The 22012-nt window shown below is 54.0% G+C and overlaps 1 protein-coding gene across 1 annotated transcript; it reads right to left on the bottom strand.

The window, feature by feature from the left end:
• Positions 1-4365: 4365 nt before the first annotated feature.
• BAIAP2L2 (BAR/IMD domain containing adaptor protein 2 like 2) lies at positions 4366-18269 on the bottom strand. The gene is made up of 13 exons (XM_054016243.1): positions 18160-18269; positions 17806-17892; positions 16287-16348; positions 14675-14746; positions 14095-14211; positions 13489-13635; positions 12406-12558; positions 11902-12043; positions 11287-11509; positions 10396-10467; positions 9576-9756; positions 6440-6480; positions 4366-5169 (listed from the first exon to the last, which is right to left on the bottom strand). The coding sequence occupies exons 2-13, from the start codon at positions 17810-17812 to the stop codon at positions 5094-5096; spliced, it is 1293 nt and encodes a 430-aa protein (XP_053872218.1). The 5' UTR covers positions 17813-17892; positions 18160-18269; the 3' UTR covers positions 4366-5093.
• Positions 18270-22012: the final 3743 nt, after the last annotated feature.

Below are 22012 nucleotides of genomic sequence, written 5' to 3'. Positions count from 1 at the left end.
GATTCCCAGATCAGTCTTGGACCTGGACCACTGGCATCATCTGATGCATGCAGCTGTGTTGGAAGAGTGTCTGCTGCCAAACGCACGCACCCACGCAGACATACGGACACTTGCCCCAGATTGTTGCTGTTAATTCCCTCTGCCCATCCTTACATTTCTCAATCTTGTTGAAACCTCTGTTCTCCAGCACCATGATCAGGGGTTTACTGGGAAGCGGGGAGGCAGTGTTCATAAACAACATGTCTCTTCACTCTAAGTGTACAAATAGCTTCTAGGCAAGGGCATCGATTTGGCCCTCTGGCACACAACGCCTCATTTGCAAATCATGGTTTGATGTGCCATTTACTCCAGGCTCTGAGACCGGTGTGGGGAGTTTAGGTTTCCCGCTCGGAAGTACACTGGCTGTTCTGATCATTGCTACGGGGGTTGTATGCACTGATGTGCGCTGTGTCTGGTCCTTGCACACCATTGCTCACTACTATTTTCTCCAGTGCCAGGGAGGTTTGTTTGGATATTTTAAATACTCAATTCCCAGTTTAAACACACACTACAGTAGATGGATCATTGGCAGGCAGAGACTTCGCCCCGAACGCTAATGCCCAACGCATCACACCTGCAGCCTCAGGTGTCCCCATAGCACCCATCACCTGCGTAGCTCAGTGCTGACGTCTCAGTTATGCCAGGGTGAGATTCACCACCAGTGCTAGAAAACCCACGGGTAAGGACAGTGCACTAATGGTGAGAGTCACACCCTCAGCCTTTGTGTGCGGGGTGGGCTACACCCCCGGGGCTAGCACTGAGAATCGCCCTCCACGCACAGCAGGATCCCGCCACTAGGGAGCTGTCCCAGACCCAACCTCTGAACAGAGTGGGATCCACAACTCAAGCACGCTGGCACTGGGAGTCAATGGGATCCACACACTAGTGCCAGCATTCTCCTCTAGTGTCCCAGCTCAGTGGGGTCCCTGCTCCGGGTGGTGGTGCCAGGGTTCACACTCCCAGCCTCCAAGAGCAGCGGATCCACGTCACAGAGGGAGAGAGGGTGCATGAAGAGAGCATCCAGATGAGAATTAGATAAGCTTTCCCTGGCACAGGCTGACCTATTAATAGGCTATGCCCCGAGACCAGCATTAGCCTGAGCGGCAACCAGGAGAACATCCTGAACACCCCACTAACCTACCGAATGAATCAATGCTCGTCAAAGCACATCTGGATACAAACCTCACAGGACGGCGGCTGCCTGTTCTCCCTCCGAGTTCCAGGGGCTGATCCGCGTGGCGCTGCTTGGCTCCTGGAGGGGCACGTTAGCTTAGACGGTGTCTTTCGGGGTTAGCTCCATGACAGATGCCTGGCAGCAGCCTGCTCTCTTTTCCTGGACAGCAAAGTCCCTCCTTCAATCTGGATTGCAGAAAATCCTGCACGGCTTCCTGTCCTCTCCTGAACCACCTGCTGCTGGTGGGGTCATGCAGTGATCCCCAGCTGCTGCAGAGACACCCCCCCCCAAGTCCTCTCCGCTGGGATTCCCTGGGCGCAGCACGGCTTGAGCCCCAAGGTGTTTACACTGTGGATCTGGGTCAGCAGCTGCTTATGTTTTAAAGTCGGCAAAGCATCAGAGGTGCTGATCTAGCAGAAACCACCTCTCCATTTTTAAGAAGCTTTCCCAGCCAATGGGAAGGAGCAGCCTGCATGCCTGGGCCAGAATGCCCCGGTAATCCCACGGCTCAGCACAGAGAGACGGCTGGGAGCCTGCCCAAAGATTCCTTATGGCTTCCCCTCTGCACTCACTTCCCTTTGCCGGGAGGCTCTTAACATTGGTCTCTTGGCTCATCAGGATGGAGCAGCCTAGGCAACAATGTCAAGGAGCTTTACAAAGCTGGCGCGTGAATGCGTGGGATGGGCTGAGGTGGGGCAGGGAAGGTGCAGTCCTGGAGCAGGGGGAGCAGAAGGATGGGGCAGGGGGTGCAGTGGTTAAGGAGGGGGATCGGGTGTGGTGACGGAGCAGGGGATGCAGGATGGGGGGGTGTTTGCAGTGAACACTGCAGGGCATTGCGGGGGGGTGGGGTGCAGTGCTGGAGTATGGAGGTGCTGCGGTGGAGACGGTGCAACGATGGAGCAAAGGAAACAGAGCAGAGAGTGGGCCATGCAGGGAATGCTCTGAAGTAGCAAGCAGGTGCTTGGATTCAATGCTGATGGGGGCCACATATGCTAATAGATAGACAGACAGAGGAGGAACATGGAGGCCTTCCTGAACAGCCTCCTTACCACTTGCCTGGGGTAAATTCTCCTTTTAAGGAGTGTGGAAAATCCCATGAGTTATTCTCGTCTCCTCGTGGCATATGGCTGGAGGGCTGGTTTGGCCAGGGCTCCCTTTTGTTGCAGACTCCACAAAAAAGCCAAGTGAATGCAGGGCAGGGCTGGCCGTCTAGCACACTCCAAACAGCACTCACCCACAGCAGGCAGAGCCATTGGCATTAGGATGGTGGGGCCGTGCTGGGGAGATTGGTGCATGTAGAGCGCCAGGAGGAATGCTACAGTCACCAACCATTACAAAAAGCAAAGCCCCCATGAGGGCCGGGAGCGGGGGGGAGGCAGAATTCAGGCAGCCTCTGCAACTGATTGAAGGGGGTGTGGGGCTGCTGGGGTGGGAGTAAGGGAGGGTTAAGCCACCATAATAAAACTAGAAGTCTGCTTTCCACCTGAAATCACCGCTGAGACCGGCAAGACTCATTCCAGGTGTGGCCAAAGGATTGAAGACATGCACACCCTGGTTCCCAGAAGCGAAAGGCCTGTGGTTTAATCCACTAAGCTTCTTAGCTTCCTTCCCCCTCCTCCGTCTCTAAATTCCTGCAGGGGGGCAGGGGTAACAGAGCAGGGAGGGAGGGGAGCGGGAGGGGCTTTCGGGAGCTGCGAGGGGGGGAGGTTTAATGTCTATTAATAAGGCTAATTGACTAAAGCAGCCGCAGCAGGTCTCTCCCCCGCCCTGGGAGAGCTCAAAACAACAATGCTGTGTTTGTGTGCAGGCCTTGTGAAGCACCAAGTGCGGGGAAGGAACCCTCCCCCTCCCCCCTACACACCACAGTGACCCAGCCAGAGACGGGGAGGCCAGGCGTATTTTCATTAAAGCAGGTTTAAAAGGTGACTCTCAAACTCAACACCTGAGCAAGGGGCTGGCGCCACCGATTCTCCCAGGGGAGCCAAACTCTGTGCAGGGGTAACGGGGGAAGTGAGGGGGGTGCCACATTCCAGTGCAGAGAGGTGGGTGGGGAGAGGGTTAGTGGGACCCCCGTTCCTTCAGATCTAGATATCCCCCGGTGCTGATGGTCTGTACAGGTAGAGCTCACCCCTCCTCCCCCTCCCTGCCATTCTCTGGGTGGGCACCACTCACTCCACCCTCCTCAGTACTCTGACTGGCTTCTCTAGGAACCCCCACCACCCTGCTTCCCAGAGACCCCCAGGCCTTCTCTCAGCAGGACGGCGCCCTACGCTCAGCTAGGGGAAGGGAACACAGAACTTTGCTGCCCCCTAGGGGCAGGAAATTACAGGTGCTCAGTGTGAGGTTAGGCGCTCACCCACCTCTTACTCTGCTCTTAAGGGCCTGCCCGCAAGAAAGGAGCAGAATGTCCAAGGTGAGTGGGCAAGGAGGATGTACAAGTTAAAAACACAGCTCTAACACAGCTGCAGGCCAGTCCCCCCCTCCCCCCCCCACACACACACTACAGCTTTCCTCTGGGCAGTGGCTTTCACAAGAATTCCGGCTCAAAACACGCCACAGCGTTCGGTGCTGCTGTGAAGCTGGATTCAAACGAAGGAAAGGAGACTTGAGTGAGGCTGCAGCACAGGAGAAGAGAGATTTTAAATGTGATGGAGAGTTGGTGAGGCCAAGCGAAGCAGGCAAGTGGCTCCAGGTAGCAAGAGCTTTGGAGACCTTTTCCACCGTTTTACCCAGCACCAAGGGGCCATAGCAAGGCTGAGGAGCAAACTCCCGGTCCCTTAGGCGGGTGGAGGCAGCAGACTCAGAGATTTGTCTAGGTGGTTTAGGCACTAGAGCCACACGTATTAGCAAGGCAGAGTATGTCTACACAGCCAGGTGGCTACTGCGCCTCAGGCTCTGATGCCGACCCAGCTTCCTAGGCTTCCACGCCAAGCCTGAAGGTCTACGCAGCTATTTCTAGAGCCGTAGTGCGAGCCCCACAAGCCCAGGTTCTGAGCCTGCCGCAGGCTGCCACTTACTGTGTAGACCTACCCAAGGCTAAGCTTCCCAGGTCTTAGTTTCCCTGGTGCACACCTGCCCCTGGCATCCCCTCGGGGAGGCAGACAGGAAGGATGGTCAGAGGAACCAGGACACACGGGGAAGTTGTGTTTCCATTTTATTTTAAAAATATATTATTGTTATTATGTACAGAATCAAACACAAGGCTGCGCAGCTGGGTTTCCCCTCCCATCTTAATCCAACCCTGGGGCTACCAAACGAAAGGGTGGAGGAGAAGGCACTGCGAACGGGCAGGCATCCTCCCCACAAAGCTCTTTGAAACTCAGTGGCCAGTTGCCCAAGGCCCTGGGGCGAGGAGCTGAGAGGAGAAGACCCCTGCCTTGCAGTTACTGTCTGATCCATCATGCAGGGACCTAACCCCAAACGTAGGTCAGGAATCTGCTCAGTGGCCAAATAACCGTCACTGGCTTTACAACAGAGAGTAGGGGCTGGGTAGGGTTCTCCTTTTCCCCTGTCAATATCTCCCCATGCAGTGCAGGTGCACAGACCAATGAGAGATGGGCCCTCCTCCAGCTCCCAGTGCTTAGGTATAAGCAACTCCCTGCCCATGCTACCAGCACCAGTATCCTGGGGACACCTTCCACTCAGCGTGACCAGCATCACACACGTCAATCCAAAGAGAATGCCAAAGAAAACCAGGGAATCTATTTACTGCTGGAGTGCGCCAGATACAGGGAGTAAGACTGAGGCGCGCCCTGAGAAAGTGCACTAGGTTAGCGCCAACCCAAGATCACAGTGGCCCAGGAATGGGAAAGGACTATGCGTTTCTACCACCTGTGCTGCTGTCAACCCCCCAGAATCCGCTGCTCTCCACGGCCCCCTTTCACCGGATGATGGGTGCTGACCGGTCGTTGGTGACGGTGGGGCGCAGCTTTACCGTGGCAAACGGGTTGGTGCCGCTGGAAGGAGAAAGGCAAGAGGAGAACTAAAGGCTCAGGAAGGCTGTTTCAGCACCGCCCGGCCATAGGGCCCTGGCAGAGGCCCCGTCACAGAGAATGTTGTGGGGACGCGCTGCAGGGACAGTAGAAAGCTTCCCTGCTGAGAGCGGGAAACGGTCTCATTCGGATGGGGGCCACCAGGTGCAAGTTATCAATGCAGTTAATTATAATACATCTGCGTACTCTCTCCTGGTAACCCTCCTCCTCATGCCCCCTGACAGGGCCACTCCCCTTCCCTCCCTGCATGGGACTGCCTCCCCTCACCTCCTCCTGACAGGGCCATTCCCTCCCTCTCCCTGGGAGGGATCCTCCTCTTCACTCCCTCCTGGTAGAGCCACTCCCCAGCCTCTCCCTGGACAGGAACCCCTCCTCCACTCTGGCATGGCCATTCCCCCCTACCCTTGGCACCGTTCACAAGATGAGCAGTTAGTCAGTGAAGGAGGAGTTGTTGTGGGAGGAGGGGGGCGGTGGCAAGGGTTCAAATAAAAGAGAACAGGGAGGTGGCTTGGGCATGCGGCTCCTCCTCTCCCCCTGCCCTTTGGCTGGGGCAGCAAGAGCCCCCCCTGCTGTTTCAATCCACCTTGACCATTGGACAGCGTTTCCGAGAGTCGCCTCCTGCCCTGCCAGTCGCCCATCCCATCCCCCACTAGAGAGCTCGCCCCACTTTGTATTCTCTGAAAGGTTCAGAGGATGGAGAGGAGATGGCGAAAGCCTGTCAGATCTCCCTGGGGCTGGTGCAGCTGCAGCTTGCTCATTATGGTACATTTGCTAGTACCTGTCCAGAATAGTTTGTGTCCCCCTCCTGATGGGGCTTCCATACCGCTTCCCTTGGGAAACTAACTGACAGTCCAGCAGCTCTCACTGGCCTGACTTTCCTGTCCTAATTTGCTCTTAGTTACACCCTCCCTTTGGACCCTTCCAAATGGGCAATTCTGAGGGACCCAATTCATCATCTCCTCAACCTGGGAGCTCTTACTCTGGTTCCTCTAGGAGAGGCCAGAGAGGGGCCTGGGGGCCTTGCTAGAGAGTGTTTTTACCCTCCTCTCATTCACTGTTCTATTATTTTAACAGCGATAGGAGTCAGTCGACAGGGCAGTACTTGTCACGCTCACCCTTCCTTCCTTTTTTGGAAGACTGGTACCACACTTGCTTTTCTCCAGGCACCTCCCCAGTTCTCCAGGACTTTCCAAACAATAAAATAAAACCACCAGTGATCCCAGACTTCACTTACCGGGGGAAGAGCTCTGGGGGCTGCTCCTGCACAGCTGACTTCTGCAACGGAACGAGACAAAGGGTCAAAAGCTGAGAGTAAGCACCTTGTGCAGGTTAGAGAGAGGCACAAAGAGAGGAGGAGGGAAAGACACACACACAAACACACACGCAGTGGGACTTTCAAAAGCACCTAAACAATTAAAGATCCCAAGTCCCACTAACGGGATGATAGACTCCATATCCCATTCTCCAATGCCCATTAATTGGACTTGGGCTCCTAAATACCTTAGGTGCTTTTGAAAAATCCCACCAAAGCAGAATTGCAGAGAACAAATATCCCCCTTTCTGTGCAGGGGGAAGAAGGAATTTTGTCCTTCCCCCCACCCCCAGGCTCCCCTCTCTTTCTCAGGGAGGAGGGTGCATTTCTGATCATGGGAGTTTAGGATCTGCAGAGCACAGCAAAGAGCAAACAAACAAAACTGGCACTAGAATTCACAGGCCAGCATGGCCAGAGATGCCCCCTCTGATCACAGGAGGGCCTGGGATACCACCTCCCGACCCCTCCATGCTTCCTACAGCCTCATATATAGGGCCCTAACTAAATTCACAGCCGTGAAAAACGTGTCACGGACTGTGAAATATGGTCTCCCCTCCGTGAAATCTGGTCTTTTATGTGCTTTTACCCTGTACTATACAGATGTCACAGGGGAGACCAGAGTTTCTCAAATTGGGGGTCCTGACATTGCCACTCTTACTTCTGTGCTGCCTTCGGAGCTGGGCGGCCGGAGAGCAGCGCTGTTGGCTGGAAGCCCAACTCTGAAGGCAGCACCCTGCCAACAGCAGCACAGAAGTAAGAGTGGCAACACCATAGCATGCCACCCTTCCCTCTGCGCTGCTGCCTTCAGAGCTGGGCACCAGAGAATGGCGGCTGCTGACTGAGGGCCCAGCTCTGAAGGCAGCAGCACAGAAGTAAGGGTGGCAATACCATACCAGGCCATTCTTACTTCTGCGCTGCTGCTGGTGGCGGCTCTGCCTTCAGAGCTGGGCTCCTGGTCAGCAGCCTCCGCTCTCCAGCTGCCCAGCTCTGAAGGCAGTGCCACTGCCAGCAGCAGCAGAGAAGTAGGAGTCAGGAGCGGCGCCAGGGTTTTTGCCGCCCTAGGCGGCAGCGCTCCATCTCAGAGCATTCGGCGGCGGGGGTCCTTCTGTGCCGTGTCTTCAGGGCGCTTCGGCGGCGGGTCCTGGAGCGAGTGAAGGACCTGCCGCCAAAGTGCCCAGAAGACGCAGAACGGAAGGACCCCGCACTGCTGAATTGCCGCCGAGGACGGCAAAATGCCGCCCCCCAAATCCTGCCGCCCTAGGCTACCACCTAGGGTCGCCTAGTGGAAGCGCCGGCCCTGGTTGGAGTAGCAGTACCACCCCCACCCAATAACTTGTGACCCCCCACAACTCCTTTTTGGATCAGGACCCCTACAATTACAACACCTGACATTTCAGATGTAAATAGCTGAAATCATGAAATTTACGATTTTTAAAATCCTATGACTGTGAAATTGACCAAAACGGACCATGAATTTGGTAGGCCCCTACTCATATAACATACAGATACAGCTTTACACAAGATCCCAACATACACAGCCCCAAATTGCGCCTCTGGGCTGCCCTGGAGGGACCAACCCTGGGAGGAAAGAAGAGTTCAGTTGCTACAGCCCATTTCTTCCTGGTATCTGCCGAGCCTCCAAAGGGAGTGATAACTGGTGATGCTGGGGCTTGTGATGCAAATATCTGCCCCACTAGGTACTGGATTAAGACCCCAACTCATTTCACACAGCTCGCTCCACAGCCATCAGCTGGGAATGACTTTCATTGACTGCTGACCTACGGCTGGGTCAGAGCCAGAGGAGAAAAGCTCCCACTCCTCAATCCCCTGAGGTGTCCAGTTTCCCAGGCTGGGGCTGGATTGGAACCAGTGACTTTTAGGGGGTAGGTTACATGTCCCCATCCCAGTCCCCTGAGCCAGGCAGACTGGGGCTTCACCAGAACCACAGACCCAGAGGTGAAAAGCTACATATTCCATTTCTCAATCCCTTGAACCATCCAGATCCCTCCAGCCTGGGACTGGAACCAATCACCTAGAGAGGACAGACTCCGTATCCCATCCCCCAATCCCCTGTGGCATCCAAACACACTTCTGCCCTTCACCCTGCCTTCTTACCCCATTCTGGGTCCAAATTGGAACCTAAGAGCTCAAGTTAAAGCCTCTGTATTCTATTCCCCACCTTGCTGAGACCTGAATGCAGGCCCTCTGCTCCCAGGCTTTTATTCACCCTTCCCCATCCTCAGCTGCCTTTAGAAGAGGCACCCAAAAGAGCTATCCCTAGCCCTTTCAAGGAAAGAAGGATGGCATCTCTGTCAGCTGGTCCCCAGCCTAGCTCCATCACTCATGGTCCTACTTTTAGCAGAAAGAGCTGCTGCCTCGGAGCCACCAGAAATCAGGCTGGGATGTCATGGAGAAGAGGAGTAAACTGAAGGGCCCCTGCTGGGTAATAAAGGGAAGAAGTGAGAGGAGCACAGGGGCCAGGGCTCTCCCACAGGATACGGCACGGAGTTTGCTAGGGATGGATGGACAGGAGCTGTGCTGAAGAGGACTTCATCCTGCAGAGAGGTTCAAAGGGATGGAGGGGAGCAGCTGTAAAGTAGCCCGTGCCCAGCAGAGTAGCTGAGATCAGCTAGGGTGGATTCATGGATGGCCAGGAGCAGCACTAAAAAGGCCCAGAAGCATGGGCGAGATGGATGAAAGCTGTGATGCAGTGAGGTCAGGATGACCCTTCCCTTCCTACTAAGCCTGGTTGGAGCGGGTGTGTATCATGGCATCACAGAAATGTAGGGCTGGAAGGGACCTTGAGAGGTAACCAAGTCCAGCTCCCTGCGCTGAGACACCGACTAAATCTAGACCATCCCTGACAGGTGTTTGTCCAGCCTGTTCTTAAAAACCTCCAGTGACAGAGATTCCACAACCTCCCTTGGTAACCTGTTAACTATCCTCAATTAGAAAGGACATGAAAGCGAAGGTCAGTGTTGGTTGAGGGACACACCCTAGCCCACAGATCCCCTCTCACTGCCTTAGCTCAGGTTAGAATAGCACTGTGCCCACTCACCTTGGAATCTGAAGAAGCGGCAGCGCTAGCCAAGCTGCTCCGGCGGCTGCCAGCACCAAGTGAGGCTGGAGAAGGGCTTGGTGCCTGAGGCAGGGCAGCATTGTGTCGGTAATTTCCTGCTGACGGGACACTGGGGCAATCCAGGCCATCCATGCTGTGACTGCTCCGCAGCGGGAAGGACCTGAGCAAGAGGGGAAAGGAGAGATTCCAAGAAGAAAAGGAAGAAGAAAAGGCCAGAATCCAGCTCTGGGGAAGAGTGCTCTGGAATCTCTCCATACAGCACATGTGGTCTGGGATCGTGTCCCCTGGGAATCCCTTCCAAGAGATTGCCATAGGGCAGGGGTTCTCAAACTGGGGGTCGGGACCCCTCAGGAGGTCACGAGGTTATTACATGGGGTGGGGGGTCACGAGCTGTTAGCCTCCGCCCCAAACCCCGCTTTTCCTTCAGCTTTTATAATGGTGTTAAATATATAAAATTGTGTGTTTAATTGATAAGGGGGGTCGAACTCAGAGGCTTGCTGTGTGAAAGGGGTCACCAGTACGAAAGTTTGAGAACCACTGACACAGGGAATATGTACCCCTAGGATTTACCTAACTAGAGATTTAAAGGCCCCTGGAAATATTGTGCCACAATGGGAGCAACGTGTCACAGTTTCATTGAGAAAAGCCACGTCCAAGAGTGCCAATGGCCCTCAGACAAGTTCTTGAGCATGCCCAAGAGCCGTAGCCTCGATGGGCAGCTCTACGCAGGACATTGCGTCACCCAGGCACACGCTTGCGTGAATGACGTACGAACATGCACTTCAGCAGCTCCCATTACCTGGTGGGTGGTTCCTCCGGGTCTCTTACTCCCCTCAGGGGCTTTATGAAAGCTTCTGGGAACCAGCCGCTCCTAAGGCCCCGGAGACAGAGGGGACAATGAGCCTTTGCAGCAACACGTTTCTTAGCTTTCCGTTACCCGTGGTGGAGTCTGGCCAGGGCACTGGGGTGAACACGCTCATTGCATGGAGGGCCGTGATGGGATCTTAAAATGGCCACCAGTCACCGAGCCCTTTGCCTTGTGTCTGAGCTGAAAGAACAGCACTTCCAGCAGCACGTGGACCTCCCCTAGCACCAGGTCAGGGCCTTTGTTCAGGGACAACTTAGAGGAAAGAGCACCATTTACTAAGCCACCAGCACCTGGGTTTTCCTGGGAGAGCTCCCCCGGCACCGCTGGGAGTGGGCTCATATTGGACACTTTTTTGGACAGAGACAAGGCCGACCCCAGAAAGCGAGGACAGTTTTGGAGAATCCCCTGGGACTCTCTCCTGGAAACTCCCCTGCTCCAAAGGTAGACACAGCTGGGACTAATGAACCTCAAATAGAAAGGCAGCATCTGGGTAAGAACTATATGGCAAGCAGGCACCCCACAAATTCCAACCCACACCCCGCCCCACGTTGCCAGTAACCTATGCCCCATATCGGATACCAGGCCAGGGATGGCACCAGTTGTGCCTTTCGGTAACTGTCAAGCACTGTGCCATAGCAGTAGCTACTGCCCGTGTCAGTGAGAAAGCCCTCGGCTAGACTGAGACTGGCATTGCTTTTTTAAGCAGGAAGGCTTGAGGGCAGGGCATTAACCCTTGGAGCCCAGCTCTTCACAGCTGGCTTCTGCCTTCGCCAAGATCCCCCCTCCAGCCCAGCACCACGGAGACAGGCTGAGCGCACTTACGTGGATGATCCCTCTAGCTTGCCGTACAGCCAGCCGTTCTGCGCCTCTGGGATCAGCACCGTGATGACGTCCCCGAAGTTGAACCCTAGCAAGGTGCGGTTGGCGCCAGCAGAGTGGGGCACGATTGCCTGGACTCTCAACACGCTGCCGCCTCCTCCTGCGTCTCCTCCTGCCCGCTCCCCGAAGGAGCTGGAGCGCGAGCGCTGGCCGGCAGAGAGCGAGCCTGCCAGGAGCAGCCAAGGCGTGAGGGGTTTCAGAGGGCTTCTTTCAACCTTAGACTCCCCCTGCAAGACCCCAGCCTGGCTGAGAGGGACCCACCGCTGATGGAGTGAGACGCCTCCATTGTCCATTCAGACCTGGGCTTCCCTATCCCACTCACACAGCTTCCCTAATGGAGCCCTGACCCTGCCTGTTTGGGTCCCTGTTCATTCACTCGTGGGCTTCACCCCCACCCTCCATGTACCCTGCCCTCTCGCCCTTACATAGAACAGGTGCCCAAGTGCACCCTGGAACAAATGCATTATGGGCAGCTTTGTCCCTCCCAAATCCAGCCTGTACCTGCTCACATAAGGTACAACTAGCCCCACACCACTGCCCCCATCTACCCAGTCTTACCAGCAGATGAAGTCTTCTGCAGGCCTCTCCTGGTTGGTTCTGGCTGAGGAGAGGGTCTAAGAAGTTCTGCAGGCTCCTGGAGGAAGGGGCTTGAATTACGTCCAGTCATGGCTGAGCCAAAATCTCCCAGAGGCCTCTGAGGCTGTTGGAAGGAAATGAAGGTGAGCGTGAGCACCACAGAGGAGATTCCTCTTCGACAGAAGCCTGGTCCCTAAAGGAGTGTATCCCTCCCCACCCCCAACACTCCTACACACACACAACCTCTCCCCGCCCACCCCCCACACCTCGTCTTGGATAGCTAATGCCACCAAGGGAGGACAATCAGGTGAGGCCCTGGAGGTACAGATTAATGGGATACACATGGGATTGCCTCCCACCCCAAAAAAATAACAGACCCTGGGAAAAAGCTGGGCTGACCCTCTGTTCTGGGATCTCTGCCCTGGGAGAGGCCATCCCAGGCACCCCCCTGTTACTGGAGAGATCATTTGTTGGCATTTTTCTCACCATATCGAGGTGGCTGGGGGTCAGGCGGCCTGACGGATACCCCTGGCCATGGGAGGCACTGAACAGGCTCGGGGAGTGTCTGCTGCTTGGATTGCGGCTGGCCTCCAATTGCTCCTTCCACTTTGGCACCTTGCTCTGGATGATGCCCCAGGCCTGGGGAGAGAGAGAGACGGGAGAGATCGGAGGAAAATGGGAGCAGACCAGCTGTGCGGGGGAAAGGGGGAATTAAAGAGTGGGGATCCAAAACAAGCTACAACCTGTACCCAAGTGCACTGTCCTCATTGCCACCAGCAGGATGAGGCAGGTGAGACACCCTGGCCACTCTACGAGCCCCTCAATGCTGATTGGCAGAGGGCCAACTGTTCTGTAACTCCCATCAGGCCTGACACACTCACTATCCCTAACTCATTGCCATCACCGTATTTATCTGTGACGAGTGTTGTGTGAAGCATCAGCTGAAAGCTGGTGACACACCGGTCACGAATATCATCGAGTGATGGGCGGTATGTAAAGAGCTATGTACGTGTGTCAGAAACATGTTCTGGAGGCAGGCCTCATAAACATGTTTGTCCTAGACAAAGGAATGTTGATTTGCCTGCTTGCCTGGGTCTGTGATGTCAATTGAGCATGATGATGCCAGAGACAATTTGTCTCTGAGGTAAACACCAGTTATCAGGAGGATGAGGAAAGAGCTTGTCATCGGCATGCTGCAGGATACCACAGTCTGAACCCCAGCGGGTAGTCCTAACTCTTAAGAAAAAGAAAATGAACGTTGAGGGGTATAAAGAGAAGCAAAAGGGCCCCTTATGAACCATCACTTAGTGGACAAAGATGCAGTGCTCTCTGTATCTTCAAACGGTGGATCCCCCACCATGTGGGTAGGTGATGCGGAAAAGCTGCTTTAGGTAAGAAATTTTTCTGAGTCAAGGATTGTAAGGTACACATCCCCACATAGAATCATTGAAACGTAGGACTGGAAGGGACCTCAAGAGGTCTTCCAGTCCAGTCCCTTACACTCAGGGCAGGACTAAGTAGCTATGGCTATGTTCCTCCCCCCAACCTCAGGTCATACCCCCTCCTTACCCTGCTGTAGACCTGGAGGAAGGTGCTGGAGAGCAGCTGGTGCTTTTCAGCCAGGAAGCGGTAGCGACGCTTCTCCTCCAGCTCTGCAGCCCTCTGGCTCTCAGACACAAATGCCTGCATTTCCGATTGCAAGCGCCTCACGTTCTCCTGGGTGGACAAGAGGAGAAGGGATTGATGTCAATGCAGCACCCTAGGTCTGCACAGAGCAGTATTTGGGGGAATAAACCCAGGGTTTCCCTCAGCTGGTTGGGTCATCAGCCTTTATAACCCCTTTGCTATGCTGAAGCAGCACACAACATTTATAGGGATCTGGCCCCTAATCTTATTTTAGTCTTTCCAAACAGTTTGCCTCAGAAACATCCTGCAGGAGGGAGTTCCACAGATTAACAGTACCCTGTGTGGAAAAGTATGTCTCCTATCTGTGTGTCAACTTGCTGCCTTTTGCAATCCAGGGAACACCCCCTTGTGTTCTTACTATGGGAGAGACAAGCTATAAACTATCTTGGGCTCTGGAGGCATCATCAGCATCAGCTTGCAATGACCACTCTCCTCATTCCAGACTCTCCCGCGTCTCAGGGCCATCCTTGCCTCCACTTCATTTCCCACCTTCATTTCCCAGACGTTTTTGTCTCGAGTCCTCTCCATCCTCCACAGCTCCGACATGCACTTCTCCAGGTTGGCAGCCCTGTGCCGGTACTCCAGTTCATACCGCTGATGGCTGTCCTGCCGGGAGCACAGAAGGAGACCAGAGACTATAAGGAACGTTTTCTAAAGCACAGAGGGGACTTAGGAGCCTAAATCTCATTGAAAGTCAATGGGCCTAAATCCCTTTTGAAAATGGGACTTAGGAGCCCAATGAATCCTAGCTACCACAAAGGAGAGCTGGCCAAGTCAGCCCATGAGGACATGGCAGCTAGGCAGAAGGAAAGTCTCTTTTTCTCCAGTTGCTGAGAGACCCTTCCCAACCCCTGCTCCAGGGAAAGCCTGGAATATCCTTGGAAACGCCTCAGGGATGAAACAATGATATAACCAGCAAGAGGGTGAAAGCCTGAGCTGCGCTAAGGGACTCAAAGGAGGGAGGGGCGCAGCGAGGGTGTGGGGAGAGAAGTCCAGCACCCTGCTTAGGGGTTGGGGAGAGGGAAGCCTGCAAAGAGCTCAGGAGGGACAGGGAAGGGCTGCGGCTCACGTTGATGAACTGCATGTCCAGCTTGGTGTTTTTCTCCATGTGCTGCAGCAGGTCTCCGTGGAACGTCTGAGCCTAGACGAGGCAGAGAAGTCGTTAGAAACCGCCCCTAGCAGCTGGTATTACTGGGCACTGCTGACAGCTGGGAGGCGAGGGGACCCGAAACGGGAAATTAGGGAGTGCCCAGGAGAACCCCCACCCCAGTCCTGACTCCTGATGGACACGCTTGGCCAGGCATCTGCAGACAGAGCCGATACTGCTTTTCCTCCCACCCTTTGTCTTATCTAATCAGACGGAAAGCTCTCTGGGGCGAAGGCTGTCTCTCCATGTCGGTTGGGACCTCTAGACACTGCTGTCATATCAATAACAACCGCACAGCCGGGCAAGGGTTAACATCCTCATTTTTCACTAGTCCTCCCCTTCTCTACCCCCACCCCCAACAGCACAACCGGGGGCGGGGGAGAGATGGAAATATTGGCACGTCAGAACTGGATGCTGCTTAGATTACATCCCCCTCCTAGGGTTGCCAGGTGTCCGGTTTACGACCAGCACGCCCGGTTGAAAAGGGACCCTGGCAGCTCTGGTCAGCACCGCTGACCGGGCTGTTAAAAGTCTGGTCGGCAGCGCAGGGAGGCTAAGGCAGGCTCCCTACCTGCTGTGGCTCCACGCGGCTCCCGGAAGCAGCGGCATTTCTCCCATCCAGCTCCTGTGCGCCAGCTCTGCAGCTCCCATTGTCTGGGAACCACAGCCAATGGGAACGGCACTTGCGGACAGGGCAGCACGCAGAGCTGCCTGGCTGCACCTCCACGTAGGAGCTGGAGAGGGGACATGATGCTGCTTCTGGGAGCTGCTTGAGGTAAGTGCCACCCAGAGCCTGCACCTGATCCCCTCCCGTGTCCCAACCCCCTGCCCCAGCCCTGATCCTCCTCCTGCCCCCCAAACCTCTCATCCACAACCCCAACCCAGAGCCCACACTCCTAGCCGAAGCCTGCACCCCCTCCCACACCCCAACCCCGTGCCCCAGCCTGGAGCTCACTTCCGTCCTCCAAACCCCTCAATCCCAGTCCAGAAAACCCTCCTGCACCCCAAACACCTCATCCCCAGCCCCACCCCAGAGTCTTCACCCTCAGCCAGAGCCCTCACCCCCCAACCCGCTGCCCCAACCCCAGCCCTGATCACCGTCACACCCTCCAAACCCCTCGGTCCCAGCCTGGAGCCCCCTCCTACACCTCAAATCCCTCATACCCGGCCCCACACCCTCAGCCAGAGCCCTCACAGCCCCACCCAACCCCCTGCCCCAGCCCGGTGAAAATGAGCGAGTGAGGGTGGGGACAGTGAGCGACGGGGGGGGGGGGGGGAGGCGCTCAGAAAAGGGGCAGGGCCTCAAAGGAGGGGCAGGGCAAGAGTGTTCAGTTTTGTGCATGTAGAAAGTTGGCAACCCTAACCCCTCCCCCAGTTCTGCTCACCACAAACTGGGAGCAACCCACCCCAAACTCTTGGTATGGAAACAACAGATGGCATCTAGCCACTGCAGCTCCATAAAACACAGCTCCATTAGGCCAGCATACAGCTAAGGGCTGCTCCCAGTACAGATGGGCCACGGCAAGATACTCACCACTACTTCCAGGTCAGAGTTCATATGCCTGTGAGTGTCAGACATCTGCATCAAGATTTGACCTTCAAGAAAAGAGATCAAAGTATCATAGTCAGACCTTCCTCCTTGCATGTATCATTCTCTCCCAGAGAGTTAAAACAAAGGGGTCATTAGCACTAATCACCACTGTTACATGACCGGCACAGCGTTATCTTGGTGCAAAAGTCCAACTACTATCGCTATGCATTAGCTGTCTGCTGGGGCTGGGTCCAAGGTGTGAGGAGAGGGTTTCAGCCAATCCGCTTCATTCTATAACAGCTGCTCAATCCCTTTCTATAATTTCACTGATTACCATCAGAATATGCACGTTATAACCAGTGGCTTAGCGCACCATGGGAAACTGTGGTACCAGCTCCCGGTCTTCCAGTCTCTTGCATAGTGGAGTTAGCAAGGGGTTGGAAGGCTGGGATATGTGCCCCAGGGCAAGCCGTTGTGTACTTCACAGCAAGTCACATCGACTGTCTGCCCCAAGGACCCTGGATTCTGCACGACACTGCGGCAGCAGGCCAAAAATTTGGTGACAGCTTTATCTACATTAAATATCCCGTTTGCAAAGAATGCAGAATTAAATACGCCTGCGCACTTAGTGGCGCTCGCCACTATGTGGCTTATTTTGATATTACATTCCATTTCGTTTACATTGTCCCCATGTTTCTGTTTGAGATGTGCCACAGATTTTTGTATGAATAAGTTGCGATGGATCGGGGTAGTGAGAGTGACGGGCTGCTGAGTAGGAAGCGACTGGAGATCTGAGGAAGGCCTGGGAGGCAGTTGGGGACTGGGAGATAAGCACGTTAGCTGGATCTTTTTCCTAACATGATCAGCAGTGAAATAGTTAAATTGCCATTTTTAGGTTTCAGAGCTAACCCACATAGGTGAATGGGGGCTGCCTCCTGTCTCTCTGAGTTCTCGCTTCAGGCTGGCTGCAGACTCATGAAGGCAGCACAGCGTCCGTTATGGTTGGTTCATGTATTCAGAGTTTCCCTCACCGCCGTGACGACCCGGAACATCGTTTGTGTGAAATGAAAACCGGGACACTTGGATCAGAATTCTGCAGCCAGGGCTGGATTCTGTGGCAAAGCCCCTGGCTGTACGATCCCCAGGGCTCCATGCTCTGCTCTATCATGTACAGCAGGAGGCCCGGGCTTCCGTCTCTGAAGCGGGTGGGACACGGGGAGGCTGGGCCTAGTGCCCTGCGGGGGTTAGTGCTCTGCAAAGCCACGTACGAAGCCTGGCTTTCAGGCCTTGGGATCAGTGGGGGCTGGAAGTGCTGCACAGACCAGGCCTAGCGCATCTGGGGATTAGCGACGGGCGTTGTCATGCAGGAGACGCAGGCTCCTTTCCCAGTGCGGTCCTTCATTCCTCATGCCTCTTGGTGCGATGGGAGCACTGGGGCAGGGCAGGGATGGGCTGGGCTGGAGAGGAGGTCAACATTTCAAATTGATCCACCTCCCAGAGACAGTCAGTGGGAGAAACTTACCCAGCATTTGCGAGGTGGAGCTCTGCAGGGCTTGCTCCCCAATCTTCTGTATTGCCTTGAAATAGACTTCAGCCGCCTCAGACAGTGCTACAGAAACACAAGGAGAGAGGGCAGCTGGATTAAAGCTTCCCTAAATAACCGTGCTCCATCCTTGCCCTCTGCCCCTTTTCTTCAACTCTTCCCTTCTTTGCCACCTCCTGTCCTCATCAACTATTCTCCTGCCTACCCACAAGCTCAGAACAGCCCCAGGAGCACAGACTGACATTCCCCACCTGCCAATTGAGGGTGATGCCCATGGACACAATCCAAGCTGTTCCCCAACTAAGCACAGGCGGGAGTCGAGACAGCACTCACCATGGAAAGCACGTAAGTAGTTATTGCCCAGGTAGACCAGGTTCTCCAGGGCAGGGTTAAACTGCTCCAAGATGCTCTATCATCCATCCAAGTTGGGGAGAGGGGTGAAAGAACACAACAGGTTAATGCGATCCTGCTCCATACCCCGGGGCCTGTGCCCAGGCCTGTGCCCTCCCTTATGTGATTCATCCGACAGAGCTGCGGCCTACCCATCCTACCAGTCTCTGGTTTCAGGCTCAGGCACCCTTCTCACTAGGGAGGTCCCGTTCTTGCATCTTCTCTTCCAGCAGAAAGTAAACATCAGAGTCAGGTGATCAGGAGATCACCCTTCCCTCTGAACTTCCCCAAGTGCTACTACCCGCACCCAGAACCTAGTAGGTTTCTTTCCACCCTCAGGGGTGGGCATCACTTCCTGGCAACCATGTCATGAGCATCAGGGCCCCATAGGACGATAGAGTCAAGGCATGGTGCAGTCTTAGCCCAGCCTCGTACGTCTATTTACTGTATTAACTGAAGGTGGGCAGTGTGCCCAGCACCCCTTATTACACACCATACAGGGGCAGCAGTCTGGAAATTCGGACGTGGGATCTAAGCACTGCACAAAATTAAGGAGATGAGCCCAGCACAGAAAGGAAGCGCCCTCACTTGCACACTCCAGCCCAGCTGGGCATGGTTGTGCGCAGGATTCTTTTAGAAAGAGCTCCGATCCGGGCAGCGTCTTTACCAAAAAGGTGCATTGTATAATTTGATCTGTACATCGGAGACCAGTCAGATCGGTCTGGTCACTCAGACAAGGAGCTGCACAGCCACTAATCTACCCTGAACTTGCGGTCAGAGAAACTAGTGTCTGGGCATGTTTGATTCGCCTGAGAGTTTTAACACTTGTCTACATTCACTGGAACTCTCTGCTGTTGAAAGGGTTTTTTTCTTCCCCCAAAATTCACTATAAGATGCCAATTATAAGCAGGTCTCATGCTGTGTGCGCACGGGCAGATGTACACCTGTAACTAGAAAAACACCTGTAACAATGTTCATTCACGGAGAGACACCGTAATTGGCCTGGACACACAGCGGCACTCACTAATCCTTGGTGTCTCTTCAGACATACACAGATTTTCACACCAGTCATGCAGAGCACACACAGGGGAGCTCTCTGGCCAATTTCTATCACATGCCTCCCCTGGACACCTTCAATACAGGTGCCCCCCCCAGAATATAGGTGTTAGAGACAGGCCTTTCCTATTAGGTAACACGTAATTCACCCCTCCATTGCCAAGGCAGAATGACTCCTCAAGTGTATTCTCCAGGGCTTTGATCAGTCTAGCTTTACAGGTTCCAAGCAATGGGGCTTCCACCATTTCCCTGGGAGAATATTCCACAGTCCAGTAGATCCTCATTGTCTGGAAAGGATTCCTAAGATCAGCCAAAATTCTGCTCAGTTTCAGCCTGTTTCTTTCCTGCTTTACCCTCTTGGCTCCCTCCCTCCTTTCTGGGACAGTCCCCCCAGATGAGCCTCTCTAGCTCTCCCATAGCAGCGATTCACTGGGAAAGGTGCTCTGCCTTAATACACCAGAATGCCCAGAGGTTAGCCCCAGCACTGCCGGGTTCTGCGCTGAATTACACCACGCACCCCTTCGGCCATCACTCTGTTCTCACACCAGACCAGGATTCATACAGCCTTGGAACTACACCACTTTACACCAGCTGAGGATGTGGCCCACAGATTTTCAAAGCAAATTAAATAAATTAATTAATCTTAATTTAATCTCCCCCCTAGAACACTCCGTTTTTCTCTTGTGCTTTTAAATCCTTTATGAAGGATCCCCCAACCCCATGCGTCTCTCACCAATTGGGAACAGCCCTTTCACTCCACAGCCGGCAGGGAGGTAACAGCTCACCTTGTAGATGGAGATTGTGGATCTGTAGGACTGCTCCATCTCACCAGCCTTTTGCAGGGAGGTGAGGGGTTCCCAGAGATCGAGAAGTTGGTGGGGAGAGGACGAGTTGTCCTCAAAACTCTCCCGAGAATCCAATTGCAAGGACCTAGATGGGTTGAGACACACTCTACCTGGCACAGCAGGACACCAGGAAGAAACATGTCCAGTGTGAAGGGATGAGAACGCCACCAGGAGGTTTAATAATTCACCAGTCAGGATGCTAGAACTTGATCCTTGAATGTAACCAGACACCGAGGAGAGAGGAACCCTGTGACAGCCATGAGGGTCATGTGACCTTCTCCTTTAATTATTTATTGTAGGTTTCAGTATACAGCTCACCCCCCCATACCATCATGTGGTGATCCAGCCATCTTCATTGTGCCTCACCACTGTGACACAGGTGCCAATGGGGAAAGGGTTCACTGTTCTTTACAACCACCTCCTGTCTCAGACCTTACAAACTCACTTCACCCAATACACCACTTTCATGGTTATTATCCACAAAGGGTAGCATGTGAGGTCTCCACTGAAAGCTTGTAACTTATCGATACTCATAATCATTCTGAGATGTGTGTACGAGGGACGTTTAAGGAAGAATGTAGCTATACAGAAAATCACGCCCTTATGGCCTTGGAGTGAAAGTGAATCACCAGGAAATGATGTGTCTCAGTGATGGCCCATTCAAGTGGGAGGAAGTTGTCACCCTGTATTGCTCAGTTGTCCCCCTTTGCACCAACCCAGAAAGGTCAATGAAAAACCAGCAAAGTATAAACACTGAAACCACTTGGCATTGGCAGTGGAAAGGATGGCAGGACAGCGAGGGAATCGCCCTGTCTGTGAATAAGGACAAAAGACTGATTGAGGATATCACAGGGTGGAGAGAGACACTCTGCACCCATTCACTGAGGAGGTACCTTGATGAGCGGGGGTGCTTTGTGAAAGACGGGATCCTAGCTCCTTGGGGGCAGCAAATGCCTGAACTTTGGGCTGAGAATCTACTTGACTAGACGGGGAAGGTAACTATGAATAAGTGTAGGCCCTACTTCACATTTCATGATATTGTTTTGTATGGAGCCATTTGTTTCCATCACAAACTTGTTTCTATTGAATCTCTATTTGTTCTTAAATAAATGTCCTCTTGTTTTACTATAATTGAACACGAGTGGTGTGTTATAGGGGAGCAGTGAGCTAAGGTAAAACTGCTAAACTGGGGTACACTCTTCCCTTGGGAATGGAGAGCCTGAGATTTCTGGGGGTATCCAGTGATAAGGGTCTGGACACCACAGGAGGACACTTTGAAGGCTAGAGGCTGGGGTGCCTTCATAGTCAACCTGCAAGGCAAAGGCAGGGCCCAAACAGCCCAGAGGAGAGCGCCTGAGTGGCTGACAGGCTGGTTGTGTTAGGAAACTAACACCCAGCTGGCACAGGCAAAGACTCCCTGCATTGGAGGCTGCTGCCAACAGGCCTGTGTGCCCCAGGAAGAGTCACAATCACATCCCTTCCCAAATCTTAGGGAAACAGAATTTGCTCAACCTGCACCACCAAGCCCCACTAGTGGGCTTCTTTTAACTCCCTCATGCATGCAACCTGGTCTGGTTGGCATCCCTACTCCAGGACACCACACTTCTGCCCACAACATATCAAATAGACCCCAGGCCCAGCACAGCTCTCAGAGGTGGAGAAGCCCCTCTCTTTACAGGTGCTAATATTTTGGATGAGATGCAGCAGAATTAATACCCTGATACCTCACGATCATTATATTCCAATGCACTTCGGTGTATCCTCTCTTCTCCTGACCTAGTTCCAACTGGGTCGTTACAGCCTGCTGGCCCAAAACACCCGGACAACTATGTGATGTTGCTGTGCATTGTTAAACAGCCATTACATTCCACCCAAGAAGAGGCTGCACTTCACTT

Source organism: Malaclemys terrapin, chromosome 1 (genome assembly GCF_027887155.1).
Source record: "Malaclemys terrapin pileata isolate rMalTer1 chromosome 1, rMalTer1.hap1, whole genome shotgun sequence".
In the NCBI taxonomy this organism is placed as follows: Eukaryota; Metazoa; Chordata; order Testudines; family Emydidae; genus Malaclemys; species Malaclemys terrapin.
This window is presented reverse-complemented; position numbering and strand designations above follow the sequence as displayed.